Below are 20,156 nucleotides of genomic sequence, written 5' to 3' on the forward strand. Positions count from 1 at the left end.
ATATATATATATATATATATATATATATATATATATATATATATTTATATATACACAGAGTGTTCCCAAAAGGTGGTACCAAATTTTAGGGGTATGTAGTACTCGTTGAAACAAACCAAAAAGTCTTAATGAACAGTACTCCGAAAACCTTTTATTTGTGAGTTATGAAACATTTTATTCTGTGAAAAATAGAAAATAACTAAAATTTACAATAAATGTTTAATGTGCCCTCTGTCCATTTCAACACACAATTCGGCACAGTCGGCGATTCTTCGACAAGATGTTCCAGGATTTTCTTCAATTGTGCGTAAAATATTTTCCTCGAATGCAGGAGTTCTAACAAGTCGCGGTCTACCATACATTTGCTCTGCCATACATAAAATGAATATCCGTCATTTTAGAATTTGTGTAAAAATTAGCCATTTTTCAGATAACACAAAACTAGACACGGTCCACAATCCAAAGTTGAATACAACAATCCCTGCGTAATTAGGTGATCATATACGGATGTCCGTGAATGAACTAAGAGGCTTGGAAACTGTTGTCAACAAATACAAAATAAACCTGGACTCTTTGACCTTCAATGACGAAACATGCCGAAATGTGTATTGACATGAACCGAAGGCACATTGAACATTTATTGTAGATTTAATTTATTTCCTATTTTTCACAGAACAAAATGCTTCATAACTCAGAAATAAAAGGTTTTCGGAGTACTGTTCATTAAGACTTTTTGGTTTGTTTTAACGTACTACATACCCCTAAAATTTGGTATCACCTTTTGGGAACACTCTGTATATGTGTGTATGATATTGAGAATTAAATGATTCGATGTTGACGATTCGATTTCAAATTCTAGTTCTTCACGGCGACATTCGGTATCGAAGCGACACTGAAGCTAATAGCGATGAGTCCGAAGTTTTATTTTCAAGAGGGCTGGAACATCTTCGACTTCATCATCGTTGTGCTCTCGCTCGTGGAACTGGGTCTGGAAGGTGTGCAGGGCCTGTCGGTGTTGCGATCCTTCAGATTGGTAGGTATCGCTTTATCACACATGCTTCGTTATTATCACTTCGACGATCGACGATCGTCTCACGAGCGAAATCTCTTTCAGCTGAGAGTGTTCAAGCTAGCTAAATCGTGGCCTACGTTGAATCTGCTGATCTCCATCATGGGCAGAACGGTGGGCGCGTTGGGTAATCTGACATTCGTGTTGTGCATCATTATCTTCATATTCGCTGTGATGGGCATGCAGCTGTTCGGCAAGAACTATACTGACAACGTCGACCTATTCCCGGACGGCGATCTGCCCAGGTGGAATTTCACCGATTTCATGCACTCCTTCATGATTGTGTTTCGGGTGTTGTGCGGAGAATGGATCGAGTCCATGTGGGACTGCATGCTGGTCGGCGACGTCTCTTGCATTCCGTTCTTCTTGGCCACCGTTGTCATCGGTAACTTGGTCGTAAGTATAAAAGTCACTTGTACGCGTGACACGCAATTTACGCGTACAATTTGTTTCTCTCGTCACTGTGACTCTTGGAGACATTTTATTTGACCCTTTATTAGGCAAACCCAAAAAATTTGAGGAAAAAAAATTGTTGAGTGTCTAAATAAAGTAAATGACGTCTCTTTCGAATGCAGTTATATTATTTTCGAGGTATTTTGAAAATATATTTTCAACGACTTTTGTCATATAGTGGCCAAAATCAAAACTGCTGAGGCACTGATCGACAGAATAGGTGGCCAATGTTGTTTTAGAGCAACAGTGTTAAATAAATGCGTCCTGCGTTTAATATTCTTATATATAACTCATGAGGAGTCAATGTTGTTCGAGAGCAACATTACCAGATAAAAGGTTAAAAGGAAATTACGTAATCGTAAGCTAAAACGAAGCAATTTGCTTCTTTTCTTCGTAAATATGAGACAATGTTTTGGCAGTTGTGCATATTTTATTTTTTATATCTCGATGGATGTATAATTTAATATGTATTTAATATACTGAATTTATACACCGACTGATCTGTCAACTTTGTCACAAACACAGGTGCTGAATCTCTTCTTAGCTCTGTTGCTGAGCAACTTCGGCTCGTCGAATCTTTCGGCCCCGTCTGCGGACAACGATACCAACAAGATCGCGGAGGCGATCGATCGAATAGCACGTTTCATTAAGTGGATCAAGCGAAATGTTCTTTACATTGCTAAGTTGATGCGAGCCAAATTCACCAATCAGATATCCGATCAGGCGCCAGGTGAGGGACCGTCCAACAGTTGGAAAGAAGGTTTATATCCAATCAGATCGCTTGCTGTGTGCGCTGTGTAGTTCGTGGCACTGTTTTTCAGTTTTGCTTTACACTACTTCTCCACACATTTTGCCAGTGCCAGTCGGCGATCGACCAGTAGTAGATCGCGCGAAATATGCAGCGAGACAATATGCGATTCAGGGAGAACAAGAAGGCAAACGTCCGAGCTCGTACGTGTCCTGCGCGACGTTCAAAGCTATTTACTTTTTTTCTCCTCTCGCTTCATCATGGAGACTAATTTTTTTTATCAATTCTTTATTATCGCGACACAATACTGCCGGCTGTAGTGCAAAGCTCCGTAAGGCGTACATTTGTCGACTGGCACGTTTGATTAATTATGCAGACTCCTTCGATTTTATTTGGTTCGCTATTCTGCTTCGTTAAGATCGACATGTTTGTGTTGATGTAACTTTCGTTTACAACTCGATAGCAGCAGTTCTGATTCGCCTCCAAGTCTGATCGGTGATCTTGGATAACACTTTCAATTTCGTAACATCGAAGTCGGGTAGAATAATTTTTCAAAAGTGAAAAGGGGGTGACAGTGTCTAACGTGTGCAGTGGGTTTTATCGCAAGTTAGTTTTGTTTCGCTGATTAGCCGCCTGGCCGTTATACGTTGCTATGCATTTTATTTTGAGAACGCATTCTATTACGTAACTTTGATGATGGAGCTCGTCGTCCAACGGGACACGGATTTACCATTAAGTAGAATTAGACACACATACTTGGGGAACTTGCGCGATGCGTGCTGCGTCTTTGCCTTTAATCGATTTTTCCTTTTGTACTCAAAGAGAACGTTAATTCAGACTCGAGCAATTTTCAATATCTCGCCCGCGCATTTCTGATGAATATTAGTTCGGTAACTATGCAGTAAGAGGAATTTTTTAATTCCTTGGATGATAATTCAGATTGTCTCGTGCACACAGATACGACTGACAGAATCAATGTGTCGAATTCGCCGTCGTCTGTCGGAGATTTTTACATGGAGAAAAATAATTTTGCTCTTTTAGCAAAATCGTCGTTGCTACTGCATATTCGTAGTGACACCAAAAAAATTTAGTTGATGTAATTAATTTTACAAATTATTCGTTATCAGAGCAGAAGTAGTTTCGTTGTTAGAATAGAAAAAATTTGTTGAGTGTATTTGTCCTAAGAATCACGTTAATTTGCTATTGATGCAAAATAATGTATCCTTAGCAAATTTATTTGCTATTGGAGCAAAACTGCAACTGCTTGTATAAACCCATTATGGTTTTTATAGCAAAATAATTTGTAGATTCAGCAAATTATATCCAGCAAATAGTGATTAGTAAATCACTTAGCAAATCTTTTTGCTGTCCATATAATAATGAAAAGATTTTGCTAGTCCAGCAGAAAATTTGCTGGGCCAGCAAATTATTTTTCTCCGTATGATGAGTATTGGTTCGATGCAGTAAGAGGAATTTCTTAATTCCTTGGATGATAATTCGGATTGTCTCGTGCACACAGACACGACTGACAGAATCAACGTGTCGAATTCGTCTATCGGAGAGTTTTACACGAAGAAAAATAATTTTACTCTTTTAGCAAAATCGTCGTTGCTACTGCATATTCGTAGTGACAACAAAAAAATTTAGTTGATGTAACTAATATTACAAATTATTCGTTATCAGAGCAGAAATAGTTTAGTTGCCAGGATAGAAAAAATTTGTTGAGTATATTTGTCCTAAAAATCACATTAATTTGCTATTGATACAAAATAATGTATCCTTAGCAAATTTATTTGCTGTCGGAGCAAAACTGCAACTGCTTGTATAAATCCATCATGATTCTTATAACAAAATAATTTGTAGATTCAGCAAATTATATCCAGCAAATAGTGATTAGTAAATCACTTAGCAAATCTTTTTGCTGTCCATTAAATAACGAAAAGATTTTGCTAAATCAGCAGAAAATTTGCTGGGCCAGCAAATTACTTTTCTCCGTGTATGATGCGCACGATGATGCGGCACGTGTCGCGCGCATTAAAACATTTACAACGCCGATTGCGTAATCACTGTTGACGCACCGTTTCCGATACCGAGTCGTCGATGCCTAATTGAACATAAATAACACCGTACACGATTGCATGCGAACGATGTGGTCATGTTGCTCTGGTTTCTACGACGTGTTGGGAAAACGCGACGGAAAACAATACGCATGTGTACATATATGAAGAGACCAATGTACATACGGAGAGAAAGTGGGAGAGAGAGGAAGAGAGAGAGAAAGGATATTATATCATTACGGCATTCTATATAATTTCGGCGCGTTCCGATTTGTTTTCCGATACGAATTTCCTGATAAGGGCGGGTTAGAGATTTTGTGTGACTGTGCAGATGGAATTGATCGCGATGGGGACCTAGATCTTGCAGATGGAGAATTGGACGCATACAGAGACAAGAAGAGCGCCAAAGAACTCAACCAGCTTGAAGTTGCCATTGGTGATGGGATGGAGTTCACCATTCATGGTAAGCGTATCGTAAACGACAAAGTTGTAACTTGCTCTATTCGACTCGTCGATCCCGAGAACGATTAGCGTGTCTTTCCGACGTAATGCAACGTGCCAAAAACGTGGAGAAACGATTATGAGCGTTCGCGAGGACTTCCTTCCCTTTCCTTCGATCTTTATGTTACCAAAGATAATTCCTCGTAGTTCCTTCGTAGGGTATTTATAAATTCTGCCCTTTTATACAGAAGCTAGGCTTTTTATAAAATCGCTGAATTGATAAAGATTCTGCGACGATAGTCTTGTTATTTTCACTCATACGTTTTAACGTACAAAACGAGAAAAAAATTGTGTGATTAAAATATCTTGAAAAGACTGCAAATATTTTTCTGCAATACAGATATTGAAGAAGAAAAAACATGTGTATTGTCTTTGTGTAAAAATACACAGATTTTCACGTGTATATTTCATATGGCATCGATGATAAAATAGTTACTGTAATATGATTGATATATCGAATCTGATTTCGTTTCCAAAGGAGATTTGAAGAACAAGCTGAAGAAAGGCAAGCTGTGCATGAACAATACGAAGGTTATCGCGAACTCGATAAACCATCACGATTATAGGCTAGACAACGATTACATTAATCAGAACGAGGACGACACGATCAGGTCGGTGAAGCTTTTCCTAAATCGCTCATATGTCTTAGCTGATATCGTCAACATTGTCATTTTCTCACTTGAACATCTCTTCAACAGCAACAAATCATACGGCAGTCACAAAAATCGGGCATTCAAGGACGAGAGTCACAAGGGCAGCATGGATTCGCTGAATGGCGAGGAGAAGAAAGATGCGAGCAAAGAGGACTTGGAACAAGAAGAAGGTAAGCGATTTATCTGGAGCTTCCAAGAGTGAAAACGATGATAGCGCATTAAGAAATGAAAGAGAACTCGAAATACTCTCTACGATCGAATTTTTCGAACTGACGAGTATGTGACATTATTTTTGTACAGATTTGGAAGACGAGGGTGAGGAAGGAGAGGAACTCGACGGCGAGATCATACACGCGGACGAGGACCCGATCCAGTCCAATTATCCCACCGATTGCTGCCCGGAAAATTGTTACAAGAAGTTTCCATTTCTGGCTGGTGACGACGACGCACCGTTTTGGCAGGGCTGGGCGAATCTGAGATTAAAGACCTTCCAGCTGATCGAGAACAAATACTTCGAGACTGCCGTCATCACCATGATCCTTCTGAGTAGCTTGGCCTTGGTGAGAGAGCACGTCTGATTTTGCTAGTTCGCTCTGGACAGAGGCAGCGACAATCGAGCCGACAATTGACCGCGCGATTTGCAGGCCTTGGAAGACGTTCATCTTCAACAACGACCTATCCTGCAGGACATATTATATTACATGGACCGAATATTCACTGTGATCTTCTTCCTCGAGATGTTGATCAAGTGGCTCGCTCTAGGATTTAAGAAGTATTTCACGAACGCCTGGTGCTGGCTCGACTTTATCATCGTCATGGTAAGTCGAGTGTCTTCCTCTTTCTTTCGATCTCTCTTTCTCTCTTTCTCTTCTTTTTTCAATACCGTAACCCAGTTTCTCAAAATGTTTGATTTTGTACAACGTGTGCAATTGACGCGGCGCTTTCATCGTAAAGAATATCTATGCAAAGTAAAAACACAGAAAAGACAAACCAAGTTTTCCAATATGTAGAATTATCGAAGTAACGATAAAACAAGAAGTCGATTGCACACTTGACAAACTATAAGACTTGACTAAATCAACGAGAGGATCTTCTCATTCGCGAATGACTTCATACGCGAATCAGTCAGTCGTCGAGTGGTCGCGTCTCTCATGCATTCGCGTTACTTTGACAAACTGTAAGTGCGATACCGCGACAATCTTATCGATCACTCGTATGTATTCTGTTAACCGATAAAGAAGATAACTCGAAGTCATTCGCGATACGCGCTTGCGGAACAGGACGTGCGTATGTGCCTCGACGAAGAATTCAAGAGCTCTTTACAACTAAAAATATATTCATTCACGACATTAAATATATTTCATCGACGATCGATTATTCTAAATAAACTGACAAGGTCGAGGCACGGACGTTATTTTCCGCTTTACATTACGTATGACGAGTCTTATGCGCGAAAGAAGGAGACCTCTCTCATACGTTCCTCATTTCGTCCCCCTTTTTTCTCTTTTTCTTTCAACTCCCCCGGTTCGTTCCTGAACGACTAAAGCCGACGTGTGCGAAGCGGTATGGGCGTCGAATATCTTCCAGTGGATTTCTCTTAATCGATCGTCACGTAATTATTGTAAGAACCAACTCGCAAATCATGTCTCGTCTGATGAATGTTTGATGAAACTAGCTATCACTGATCAACTTGGGCGCTGTCTGGGCTGGCGCAGCCGACATCCCGGCCTTCCGTTCCATGAGAACACTGAGGGCCTTGAGGCCTTTACGAGCAGTCTCACGGTGGGAGGGCATGAGAGTAAGTCATCGGTCGACGAGGACTTAAGCGATAAAAAAAACAAACGAACAGAGCAAAGAAACTCGCCTGATGCGTTGCGTTATCGCAACCGACGTTCGATGGATCGTACGGAGCTAACGGATCGATCAATCGATCGGTATCACGCACGTTCAATCTCTCTCTTTCTCTCTCTCTCTCTCTCTCTCTCTCTCTCTCTCTCTCTCTCTCTCTCTCTCTCTCTCTCTCTCTCTCTCTCTCTCTCTCTCTCTCTCTCTCTCTCTCTCTCTCTCTCTCTCTCTCTCTCTCTCTCTCTCTCTCTCTCTGTCTGTCTGTCGAGCAGACCCCATTGACGAGGGACTGTCGGTTTTGCATGAGTCGTCTCTTCTTCTCTGACTGTCTCTCTCTCTCTCTCTCTCTCTCTCTCTTCCTCGCAAGTAGTGCCGTCGCGACAATGAGCCGAGGAGCGGAGCCGGGGAACGAGTCGAGCTCGGAGAACAAAGATTCGGTCAATTTCTCGGCCGGTGACATTACGATGACGCATAATTGACAGCACGCGCGATTGACGTTGCATGAGACGAATAGCTCCGCGGGATTCACGCCTGGCAGACTGCCAGTTGTCGATTTTTTTAAGACGAGCCGTGCGAATTATCCTCGGCTCAGCTCCGATCCGCTGTGGGACTCGATCATTTCGATAGAGCACGATATCGATCCGTTGGACGCGGTACGAGGCTTCGGCTTTGGAACATCAGTCCTGGCAAACGAGAGAGAAGGGGTAGAAAAAAAGAAAGGGAAAAAGAAAACGATTATCTCATGGGAAATGTCAAAACGATGGGAGAAACAGCTACGGCGAGTGTAGCTTACTATGGTGTACTATGGTGTACTATGGTGTGCTTACCGATGTGCAGAGATACACTGGCGTCTCTACTTGGTGTCCGCACTGATACTGGAGTCATTGTCGTACTAGCTAAAGTCGCCTATGTACGCCTTTTCTAAGAGTCTCTTGGTACAGTGATCGTTGTGCAAAGTACCATATATATATATATATATATCTATATACAATATACATATATATTACGTATATATATATATGCTTTCTGTGTAATGTAAAAACTTCCTCGTATGTGTGTGTGTGCGTGTTTGCGCGCGTGTGGATGTTATGTGCGTTTGTGCACACAATATGTGATATGTTTATCAGGATCTTTCTTGTGGTTGGAGACAGCATCGCGACGCTCCATCGCGAGCACTGTATGATCCCTACGATCCGCGAAAATTTTCTTTCCTTTCAGATTGACGGAAACATTAACAGCGATGAATAATCGCGAATAATCTAATTTGAATTTTTTCCCCTGTATGTCTCTGTATGTCGTCCTTTTCAACTCGAAGAGTGTGCTCGCGTGGTAGGCGACGCGATCGCAAGTATGACAAACCTTTTCGTCTGTTTCAGGATGCAGCCGATAGTACTTGCTCGTGTAACGATAATCCCTCTACCGAGCTGTTTGTCGTTCTATCTATCTCTGTCTTTGAGTGCGTGTGTGTATATATATAAATGTATCTTCCTACGTACATGTGACGATATATATGCACACACAGGGTCATGTATATCTCCTGATTAACTGTTAACTGCTACGTGTGCCATATACCTGGAATCTCTTTTACGCCTCTATCTCCCCTTCGTTATATATCTGTCGTATCATATTAACGTAGTCTTGCTGTAAGTACCGTTATGCGTCCTGTCAAGTTATTTCGAACATGACGATCGGCTTTCTTGCGCGAGTGATGTGTGAAGTAGTGTCACTTTGCTCGCGACTCTTGTCAAGAATCACACCCGGAAGCCCTTGTAAACGTAATTTGACTTTCAATCACCAATCTCTCAAGATACCGTCGAGATATTGACCACATCACTTTTGCACGAATGTCGAGATATCCTTTTCAGAGGAACGGATTTGTCATGGAAAATCGTGTAAGAACGCGCGGAAGTATCCTTCGTGACATTCATCAGTAGTACACTGAACGGACGATATTTCTCCGTTTTTACATGAGTCCTCGAAAATAGCGGTACTTACGGAAGGGTCATATGATATAATGTACATACGAGTATATATATATACATATTATACATATATATCTATAGATATAGAATTGCGTCTCTGTACAGATGTCCAAAGCTCGATACGTCGAGGAGTCGAAGGAACGCAGTGACACGTCGATCTCGACCATCTGTCTCTTTGTATTCTCTTTCCATCCCGAGCCCTTTCTCTTCGACCCGGCCTTATCCCGTCATCCGTGACGTTTCCGTCGTCACTTGATCAAGTAACCCCCTCGCCCAGTCTGTCTACCTCTTGCTGTGATTCGCTCTCGTTTCTCGCTCGCAGGTATCGCTCATTAACTTCGTAGCGTCGCTCGTCGGCGCTGGCGGGATTCAAGCCTTCAAAACAATGCGGACCCTAAGGGCCCTAAGGCCGCTCAGGGCGATGTCTAGAATGCAGGGGATGCGGGTATGTAGCCCACCGTCTCAGCAGACCTTGTCACTTGCTCCGTGTCTATCTGTAGGACGTGGCACACTGCGCGTCCGTTCAGTTCTGTCGCGGTTGAATAATAACGATCCGCGCCGTTCGATTATATTAATTCCCCTCGTAAAGAAGGGCGAGTACAACGGCATCGCCTGAGATTATTGTCATCGAAGGTATCTCGCATATCGAGAAGATATATCCCGTCGCGAGGAGACCGCTCTTCTCTCGCTACGAGTATCTCTCTTCTCACGGTTGTTTCGTGAACAATCGCGCGACGGGAATGTAAAATGAATTGCGAGAATTGTGCGGAGCTGTACCTCTAACTTACAGGAGAGAGAAGTTTCACTAAATATGCATTATAAGAAAAGTATATTTTTAGAGAATATGATTTATGGCACGCGGTTATTCGGAATATTATTAAGTCGCGAACAGAATGCGAGAACATCATCGCGTTTCCTCTTCTTTTATTTTAACAACTTTGCGTTGAATTGACGCGCGAAGAAAATTATAATTGAAATACTTGCATTTTAGTGAAACCAATACATGCCCGTTTTGAGTCGAGTTTTAGGTGTGAAATAATCGCGTGTTAGCCGAAGAATTAACGGTGACTTATGGTTAGGTTAGGACCTATGGATAGGTCGTTTCTAAAATCGATGGGATACCCGCGAGTATTGGAGAGAATCGTTTGATTTATGATTTTTATGTTGTCATTCGTTTTTGTATTTGTCGTGTTACAAAAGTTGCAAATCGAAATATTCAATGATACTCGGCGATGTCGACTCTTATCGATGAGCGACTGGGACAACAACGTCGGTCCTACGTTCTCTCCTATTGCACGTAAACATGCTGAAATAGAGCAGTCGCGAATGCACCGCCGCTTAAAAATGCGTGAGGCAGCGTGTAGATAATACAACGTCCATAATTGGCCGACACTCACGAGAACACGCATATATAGAGAGACACGCGCTTCTTTTATATATATATATATATATATATATATATATATATATATATATATATATATTTATTTATATAGACACTTAATAATAGTTGTTGCTTGAAACTTGTTTCAGACGTGAGATGCTCAGATTTGAATTTAGAGTTAGATGTGAATCCTTTAGCTGAATCGCGATTACAAACAAAATATCGCACATGTGATTTAAATTTAAAAAAAAACTGAAATCTAATTCTAAATTCAGATTTGATCAGACAAACTTCAAGTAACGACTATTAATACGGTCACAGACAAGTATTGATAGTTATTATTTGAAATTTGTTTCAGATGTGAGATGCTCAGATATGAGTTTATATTTAGATGCAAAATTTTCAGCTAAATTGCGCGATTGCAAATGTAATTTTGTATATATTGTGATTTAAATAAAAAAACTCTAATCTAATTCTAAATTCAGATTTGAGCATTTCACGTGAAACAAGTTTTAAGTAATGTCTATTAATACGAACCTTAATCACTGATGTACGAGTCGTTCCATCTTATCTTCACGCGCGAAAACGCTTATGCGTAAAAATGAGTAAAATGCGCAAGAGACATAATGGAGCATCTCGTATATCTGACTTCTCTTCCACGAACGTGATCCACGATGATAGTGCGTGTGAATAAAATCGTATACCTGGATACATTGTAGAAACTCGTCATACATGAGAACGTTAGGCACGAAGATCCCTTTTATTCATATCGCAATTTAGGAATTGGCAATCGCCGAAACTCGCAGAGTTTCGTTCAGAGCCGTATTAACAGTCATTACTCGAGACTTGCCTCAGGTGAGTTACGTAGGCTCGTATTAATAGTTGTCACTTGAGACTTATCTCAAGTGAGGCAGATTTTTATTCAGAGTTTGATTAAAGTTTTTTTCAGTTGATTTATGATATATTTATGATATGACATTTATATATCTATAATCACGATTCGATCGAAAAATTGTCATCTAATTCTGAATTCAATTTTGAATATCTTACTCGAGATGAGTTTCAAGTAATAACTATTAATACGGGCCTTAGATTTGAATTTCAAATTAGATATGACTTTTTCAACTAAATCGCGATTACAAATGTCATGTCGTGCATATTATATGATCTAAATAAAAAACACAAATCCAATTCTTTAAAGTTTAGAGAATTTAGAGTTTTGATCTGAGTATCTTGATCTGAGTATTTTTCATCTGAGTATCTTGATCTAAGTATCTTTGATCTGAATATCTTGATCTGAGTATCTTGATCTGAGTATCTTTGATCTGAGTATCTTGCATGGGACATATTTCAAATAACGACAATTAATACGGACCTTGATGTCGTATGTAATATATCGTTCGGTATCGAACGGTCGTGTTCGCGATCGAGATGTGCGATATGAATATATGCGAGGCATCACCTTTTATTCACATCTTTTTCACAACGCAACGTAGTGGGTAGTTTGCGCCCCTTTGCGATTGCCACGATGAATCGCAACAAGAACGCGTCTTCTCGCAAGCACTCATACAACATACTCGCAACACAAGGTCGCTGAGACACTGGGTGTAGTAATTACTGTCATGCCCACGCCCTGACACTTCTTTCTCTATTTTACAGTAGTTCGCTGCAAATGGCTCCTCGGAGCGTTCAGCATTTTAGTTCTTGCGTTTTCTTTTTTGCACGAGACCACAAGGATAGAGAGATGCAATTGTCACTAGATTTATTGCATTCATGTGTTCCCCGGGAACTTTCCATTCTCGCTTTTCTTCCCTTTTTTCTTTGATCAAACGAAGCTTTGGTCAAACGAATCGGTCGTACTTTATGAAAACGAACGACTTGCGTTTCACGGAAGGTTGGTTCGCCTCGTCCGACAATTCTGGGGAACATATTAATCGCATGTATCAAACCAAGATTTTCAGCTATTTCCCTTTTTTCAAGTATTATATACCGAATGTCCTAAGAGAGGAAAAAAGGAGTACTGAACTCTCGAAGAAATTCGCAGTCGAATTGTCGACGGGAAATTTTGATCTCTCGACGAATATTTTGACGATCGCTCCTCGAGCAAAATTAAGAAGTTATGCTTCTTTTGTCAAATTATATCAAGGATGCATAATTTGGCTTTGAGTGTGTGGCGCTAAAATCAAGAAAGAAACTGCTTATGCCCAATATATTGGCTAAGAGAAAACACTCGATAAAAAGAAAATTTATTCCAAACAGGCTCGATAAAAAGCCACGTTTTCTGGGATATTTTGTATATAAGCTGCTTAGTGTCTGCAACGGAATTCTTGGGTCGCTTAGTAGACGTGAATGCCGAATGCTTGTTGCTTCCGTCAGCTTTTCGTTCGTGCTGCAACTTGCGCTCGCTTTACGTGTCGGACTTGCATGCGGCTGCTTTCTGTAGTGTATGCATGTATACGAGAGAATCGTGAAATTATAAACCACACGATGCGTACCACCACTGATCCACGATCTATCGAAGTCACAGTCACACTAGTTTAATCGACTATTACTTTTAATACTTCCCACAGAACAATTGCATACACACTAGAACAATAAAAGAAGGAATAAAAAGAAAAAGTCGAATATCTAAATCACACTAGTGAGAATAGAGAATTATATATTATGAGAACATATAAGTTCTTCATTAAATTTAATGTACGTATTGTTAAGTGGCAATGAAGAGTAGATATCAGATATATTGTATCTACCGATGGAAGAGCGACAATTAGTGTGTGTGCAAAGCAAAGATCAACGCAGGACACTCGAAACCTCTCTGTTCGATTTTTAATTCGTTTGGTACCTATCTGCTTACAATGATCACACTTTATATCTCAATTCGGTCAATCGACACATTAGAGCTACTTATTCCAAGACGCTTGCAAAGTCGAAGCATCACGCACAGAATCAAGCTACTGCACAGAGGAACGCAACATGTATAAGTGAACGCGACACGATCGGACTTTTATTGTCGTGTTGGTTGCGGTTATTAAATGATAGAAAATTTTTCTTTTGCAAGGAGAGCGCGTAAATCTCTTTTTTTCATAAATTTCTACAAATTAACCATTACGTTCGTTTATATATTGGCGAGAAGTTTCGTTTCTGTACGTTAAGACGATTAGCTTTCTTTGTGTGTTAAGAGAGAATCGGAGATACACGTTTCAACAAAATCTCTTGCGTTTCTGATCGTGATACTAAGCACAGCACGCGTATAGCGCGTGGCACAGTCGCATAGTTGCGCATAAAAGTGCATACCTAGATGCCATAAATGAGGCCTGGAACTGGCGAACAGTTCGCGTGTGATGACGCATTTAATCAAACTTCGTCTCTCATAGGTAGTCGTTAACGCCTTGGTCCAAGCCATTCCATCCATCTTCAACGTGTTGCTGGTATGCCTTATTTTCTGGCTTATATTCGCTATCATGGGAGTGCAGCTGTTCGCTGGCAAATATTACAAGGTAAGACTCCGACTGGGACGACCGTTACTTTCCAAGGCACGTTATCCAAGATCCACGACACTCGAAGGGAGATTTCATCACGCACGACTAATGTTGCAGTGTGTCGACGCGAACAAGACGACGCTCAGCTTCGAGATAATACCTGACCGTAACGCCTGCTACGCTGAGAATTACACGTGGGAGAATTCGCCGATGAACTTCGACCACGTCGGCAAGGCGTATCTGTGCCTGTTCCAAGTGGCGACTTTCAAAGGGTGGATCCAGATCATGAACGACGCGATCGATTCCAGGGAGGTGAGTACAAGTCTTCCTTTCCTTTCACTTCCTTCCCTTCCTCTGATTCTAACGAGTGGCAATCGGTTTACAGATCAACAAGCAGCCGATTCGCGAGACGAACATTTACATGTATCTCTACTTCGTGTTCTTCATTATATTTGGATCGTTTTTTACCCTCAACCTGTTCATCGGTGTGATCATCGACAACTTTAACGAGCAGAAGAAGAAAGCCGGCGGTTCCCTCGAGATGTTCATGACGGAAGATCAGAAAAAGTATTACAACGCCATGAAGAAAATGGGCAATAAAAAGCCTCTGAAAGCCATTCCTCGGCCGAGGGTAAATTACAAAAGCCACATTATTTACATGCGTGTGGATGAACGCGGAGCATAACATACAGACATATTCTCTTGTCTTCCCTGAATATAATGCTTCAGACAATTGAGTTGTTTCGTGACTCGTTGTCGTAGCGAGAATTTCGTGAGCTTCTGAGTCATAAGTCGTGATATTTAGTTGACATTATGCTCTTTTACGATTGTTCACAGTGGCGACTGCAGGCGATAGTGTTTGAAATAGTGACGGACAAAAAGTTCGATATGATAATCATGCTGTTCATCGGGCTGAACATGCTCACGATGACATTGGACCATTATCAACAGAGCGACACGTTCAGCAACGTTCTAGACTATCTCAACATGATATTCATTGTGATATTCACCAGCGAGTGTCTCTTGAAGATCTTCGCTCTGCGCTACCACTACTTCAAGGAGCCGTGGAACCTCTTTGATTTTGTTGTTGTTATATTGTCAATATTAGGTAATGTAACGTAATGGTTGCTACAGTCGTATGACCCGAGCGAAATGACCGAATGTGCGAGAGAGAGAGCGGCCTGTTAGCTTCCCTTTCTTCTCTCTACTTGATACACGAGAATGACACATGTCTCTTCGCCTCTTTAGTACACTCATAGTGTAGTGGCGTCCTTACAATCTCTCTCACGAACAAAAATCGAATATCAGCATGCCACGCTGTCATGAACCACCGCCATATTTTTAATGCACGCAAGAACGATTAAACTGAAGCGTACAGGCCCAACGTTTCGCTCGTGTCTCAACGACTGATGGATATCATTACGTTACGTAGCCTTACATTGATGTTCAATTTTACCTGAGCCCGCCAGCCCTACTTGACCTCCACCTAGCCCACGTGACCCTAATCGTGTCCTATCAGATTGTTAACTAGTATCTCGAGTCGGATCGCCGAGTTTAGCGTTACCTCGTGCCGCGTACTTTCGAATGGATCATGAATAATGTTAAGAAAAGAAATCATGTACTGTCGAGAAAATACGATTTTTTGGATTTCGCTGGCGATCGCGATTGACATGTCAGCGTCCTGACTGAATTAAGGGATGCTTTATTAATCGCCACGACGTAACGCTTTGCGCGAGCCGTTTGACACGTTGATCGATGTTGCAAGAATCGTTAATCGAAGTGTCGGGTAAGATCGGGTCTGTATATAAAGTAGGATTCCTAGAATCTCTCATTCGTCGTCCGAAGAGTATTTTTGACGAGGAATGCTATAGATCACGATTTTAGTGGCTCGATTTTCAAATGACCATAGTTCAATTTTGTTTTCATGTATACATATTCAAGATTATCTTTCATATGCAGCACCGCATACATTTCTTTCTGTCTTTCGATTAGACTACGATAGAGCTTTCATACGTTTCGTTCGTTTCGATATTCGCTTCCTATAAGTTCGCGAAGTTACTGTCTGAATCTCTCGAGAATCCAGCATTCGAGTCCTTAGGACGTGCATGAACATCTCAATAATTTACGATTTTCGTTTCTGTAGATCATGTCTACGGCGCACAATACTTTCTTAGAACGGCAGATGTGCCAAGTTTAAATGTTCGTAATTATTTCGCGAGAATTTATGTATATTTTTCATCGGAGAGAAACTTGAGATTTCTTTCACGTGCCATAGTTCGTGCCATCTTCTGTGTGCCATAGTCTGCAAAAAGTACAAATGATTTTATAGAAATCGTCTATATATATGTGTATGTGTATATCTGGAACCTTACATCTTTTTATAGATCGCACCTTACTCATTTAGAAACACGATAATTAAGTCATTCTAACGCATGCTTCGAATATTGATAAATCCCGATTAGCCCGACGATGCACGAAAATTGAGCTAATTGTACATTATGCATCGTGACAATATCACCGCACCCTACAGCTTGACCTCGATGTTAAATTAGAGCTCAATAAGTCATGATTTTGAGATGCACTCTCGTTTCGACAGGTCTGGTACTCAGCGACATCATCGAGAAATACTTTGTGTCGCCGACTTTGCTTCGTGTAGTGAGAGTGGCGAAGGTTGGTCGCGTACTTCGACTCGTGAAAGGTGCCAAGGGTATCCGAACCCTTCTCTTCGCCCTGGCGATGTCGTTGCCGGCCCTTTTCAACATTTGCCTACTGCTGTTTTTGGTGATGTTTATCTTCGCGATATTCGGGATGTCCTTCTTCATGCATGTCAAGGACAAGAGCGGATTAGACGACGTGTACAATTTCAAAACGTTTGGACAGTCGATGATACTGCTGTTCCAGGTAACCATTTTTTCCATTTCTTTCTCTCCTCTCTATCAGATGATAATTTCATTCCATACGAGATACATCTCTCTTTCTTTCTCTTTATCGTTTAATATATCTAAAACAATATAATCTCATTCTTCGCGGGATTCTCTTAACTTTCAGAGCATTTTTCTAAAACCAAAAGGAAAATATTCTAGCAGCCAAAAAAAGAGCTCTAATTGCAAGGTGTTATTTCCTGTAATCCCATGTTCTCTAAGCGAAATCTTTTACCTAAAGAGTATTGCTCTCCTAACGAAGTGAACTATTAATTGAAAATTTAAATTAATTATCTCAACTTTTTTTTTCTTTTTGAATCAAGAGGAATGAAATTGCTCGAAGCAGAATGCCTTCCGAACAGAAAATATTTCTCTGAAGGATAGGACTTATAGAAAAAAGACGAAATTTCTTCAGCTTTAAGAACACTATGCTTAGGACATTTTTCTTTTGGTTTTAGAGAAATACTCTTGAGACCGTGGAGGAGATTTTCAATTGAAGTTGAGATTATATTTGTTAAAATATCTAATCTAGATTTATACGGCATTACATCGAAAAAAATGAGTGTCTGACGCATCGTCCTCTAATTACGTGTTGCAGATGTCAACGTCGGCCGGTTGGGACAGTGTCCTCGATGGTATAATAAACGAGGAAGATTGCCAGGAGCCGAACAATGAAATCGGCTATCCCGGCAACTGTGGGTCCTCGACGATCGGGATTGCTTATCTCCTCTCATATCTCGTGATCAGCTTCCTGATCGTCATCAATATGTATATCGCCGTGATCCTCGAGAATTACTCGCAGGCCACAGAGGACGTGCAGGAAGGTCTCACCGACGACGACTATGACATGTACTATGAAATTTGGCAACAGTTCGATCCGGACGGCACGCAATACATCAGATACGACCAGCTCTCAGACTTCTTAGACGTATTGGAGCCCCCGTTGCAGATACATAAGCCCAATAAATATAAGATCGTGTCGATGGATATTCCCATATGTAAGGGTGACCTTATGTTTTGCGTGGATATCCTCGATGCCCTCACTAAGGACTTTTTCGCACGGAAGGGCAATCCAATCGAAGAGACCGGCGATCTGGGCGAGGTGCAGGCGCGACCCGACGAGGTCGGCTACGAGCCGGTCTCGTCCACATTGTGGCGGCAGCGCGAGGAATACTGCGCCCGACTCATACAAAACGCTTGGAGGAAGCACAAGCAGCAGCGTCTTGGCGGGCCAAGCGAAGAGAGCGACGACCCGGACACCGATCCGCGTGTCAGGCAGACCGCGGTGTTGGTCGAAAGCGACGGTTACGTCACGAAGAACGGTCATCGCGTCGTCATACACAGCCGATCGCCGAGCGTCACCTCGAGAACCGCGGACGTCTGATCGCCATCGTCGTCGCCGCCGCCGCCGCAGCAGCAGCAACAGCAGCAAACGTCGTCGCTATCGCCGCCGCCGCAAGAGTCGCAATCGCCGCAGCCGCAGCCACCGCCGCCGCCGTCCGTGCGCAAACCGCTCTACCGCAGCAGCAGCCGCCGCAACAGCAGCAGCAGCAGCAGCAGCAGCAGCAGCAGCAGCAGCAGCAGCAGCAGCAGCAGCAGCACCAGCAACAGCAGCAGCAGCAGCAGCAGCATCGTCGACGACGACGATCACGCACCGTCAGCCGCTCGCACTGCTCGCGCGGAGTAGTGGCCGGGCGGGCCTCGCGTGCGCTCTACATCGACAGCCTTATAGTTATATAAATACATTTCTCCAACGAGTTGCCTTTAATCAACATTGAACGCCACGACCGTTGGGAGAGAGAGAGAGGGAGAGAAGGAAGGAGTATAAGAGAAAGAGAGAGACACGTCGCTAGATAGATGAGCGTCCGTACACGAGAGGAGCGACTGCGCCCAAAGATTCACGCGGTTATGAGCGGAGAAAGTGTTGCATTCGCGCGGACACACGCAAGTTTGGCGGCACGGCTGCAATCGTCGCGTGGCGTCCGGATCGAAAAGAGAGGCGCGAGAGAGGGGGAGAGAGAGAGAGAAAGAGCGAGCGCCGACGGCACGTTCGCAGACGTGCGAAGAAGGGAGACGAGGAGAACGAGAAGGAGCACGAGGGGGTCGATGCGTCGCAACGTCCTCGACGAGCCGACTTCCCCATATCGAGACTCGTGGAGTGATGTCGCGACGCGGCTAGAGAGCGTTGCGCCCCAGGTGGGCCGCGCTTGCCTCTGCTCCTCGTCGTTGAATCGAGCGGTAGTAGTAGTAGCAGTAGCAGCAGCAGCAGCGACGACGACGACGATGACACGATCCGCGCGGACCGCGTTAGCGTTCTTTAGCGTTAGCCGTGCGCGCGACCGCGCGCGCGACCAGCCCGGCCGCGCGCGCCGAGGCGGCCGTGCGAGCAATTCGGCGCGCGATCATACTTCTACACTATCTTGTGAACACTTGTTAGCTCAATCTATCGCGAATTCTATCCGCCGTTTGGATTTTTTACACCGTTTTACAGCAGTAACCCGCCTACTTGCTCCCGCGCGACGCCTCGACGCGCCGACCGGAAAGTAGTGCGGCTTTTTTCGGTATAAGTGCTACGGAAGAGAGAGAGAGAGAGTGTGTGTGTGTGTGTGTGTGTGTGTGTGTGTGTGTGTGTGTATGTGTGTCTGTGAGAAAAAGAGAGAGAGAAAGAATAGAATGTGTGTGCGTGTGTGTGAGACATTGTATGATCGCAGGCCGGATGGCAAGAACGAAGCACGAACGAATGTCGAGACGATGATAACGTTGACTACAATGATATTGATGATAAAATAATGTTCATGTTATTGATGATGATGATGATGATGATGATGATGACGACGACGACGGCGACGTCGATACCGACGTATCGACCGTCGCTTTCGGTGATCGGTAATTCGACGAAAGAAAGGCGAGCGAGAGACAGTTCGCCGGTAGAAAGGACTCACTCGTAAAAAATGTACGCGTAGTTACTACATTCGCTCGGCTTGCATCTCTCGCGAAACGATGCGCGAATTCGCTTGATCGCGCGCCGCTTATTTCCACTCTCCCCCCCCCCCCCTCCCCCCCC

The 20,156-nt window shown here is 42.7% G+C and overlaps 2 protein-coding genes across 45 annotated transcripts in view; one reads left to right on the forward strand and one right to left on the reverse strand.

Moving 5' to 3' along the window:
- The window catches only part of LOC116850672 (sodium channel protein para), a 65,732-nt gene extending 46,009 nt beyond the window's left edge, over nt 1-19,723 (forward strand). For 7 of the 42 annotated variants that reach the window (XM_032829215.1, XM_032829217.1, XM_032829224.1 and 4 more), the window contains 14 exons: nt 860-1,033; nt 1,115-1,465; nt 2,048-2,282; nt 4,659-4,790; nt 5,307-5,439; nt 5,527-5,651; nt 5,782-6,041; nt 6,126-6,299; nt 9,631-9,753; nt 14,067-14,483; nt 14,557-14,802; nt 15,009-15,279; nt 16,768-17,072; nt 17,691-18,476. In XM_032829215.1, coding sequence (XP_032685106.1) covers nt 860-1,033; nt 1,115-1,465; nt 2,048-2,282; nt 4,659-4,790; nt 5,307-5,439; nt 5,527-5,651; nt 5,782-6,041; nt 6,126-6,299; nt 9,631-9,753; nt 14,067-14,483; nt 14,557-14,802; nt 15,009-15,279; nt 16,768-17,072; nt 17,691-18,476 — 3,732 coding nt within the window. The other 35 variants (XM_032829218.1, XM_032829221.1, XM_032829232.1 and 32 more) reach the window with 21 other exon arrangements.
- LOC116850682 overlaps nt 1-20,156 on the reverse strand; it is a 108,944-nt gene that overhangs the window by 70,462 nt on the left and 18,326 nt on the right. The window lies entirely within an intron of this gene.

The sequence above is a fragment of the Odontomachus brunneus genome, unplaced genomic scaffold, assembly GCF_010583005.1.
Source record: "Odontomachus brunneus isolate Ranch 3 - 2012 unplaced genomic scaffold, Obru_v1 Obru_scaffold_152, whole genome shotgun sequence".
Classification (NCBI taxonomy): domain Eukaryota; kingdom Metazoa; phylum Arthropoda; class Insecta; order Hymenoptera; family Formicidae; genus Odontomachus; species Odontomachus brunneus.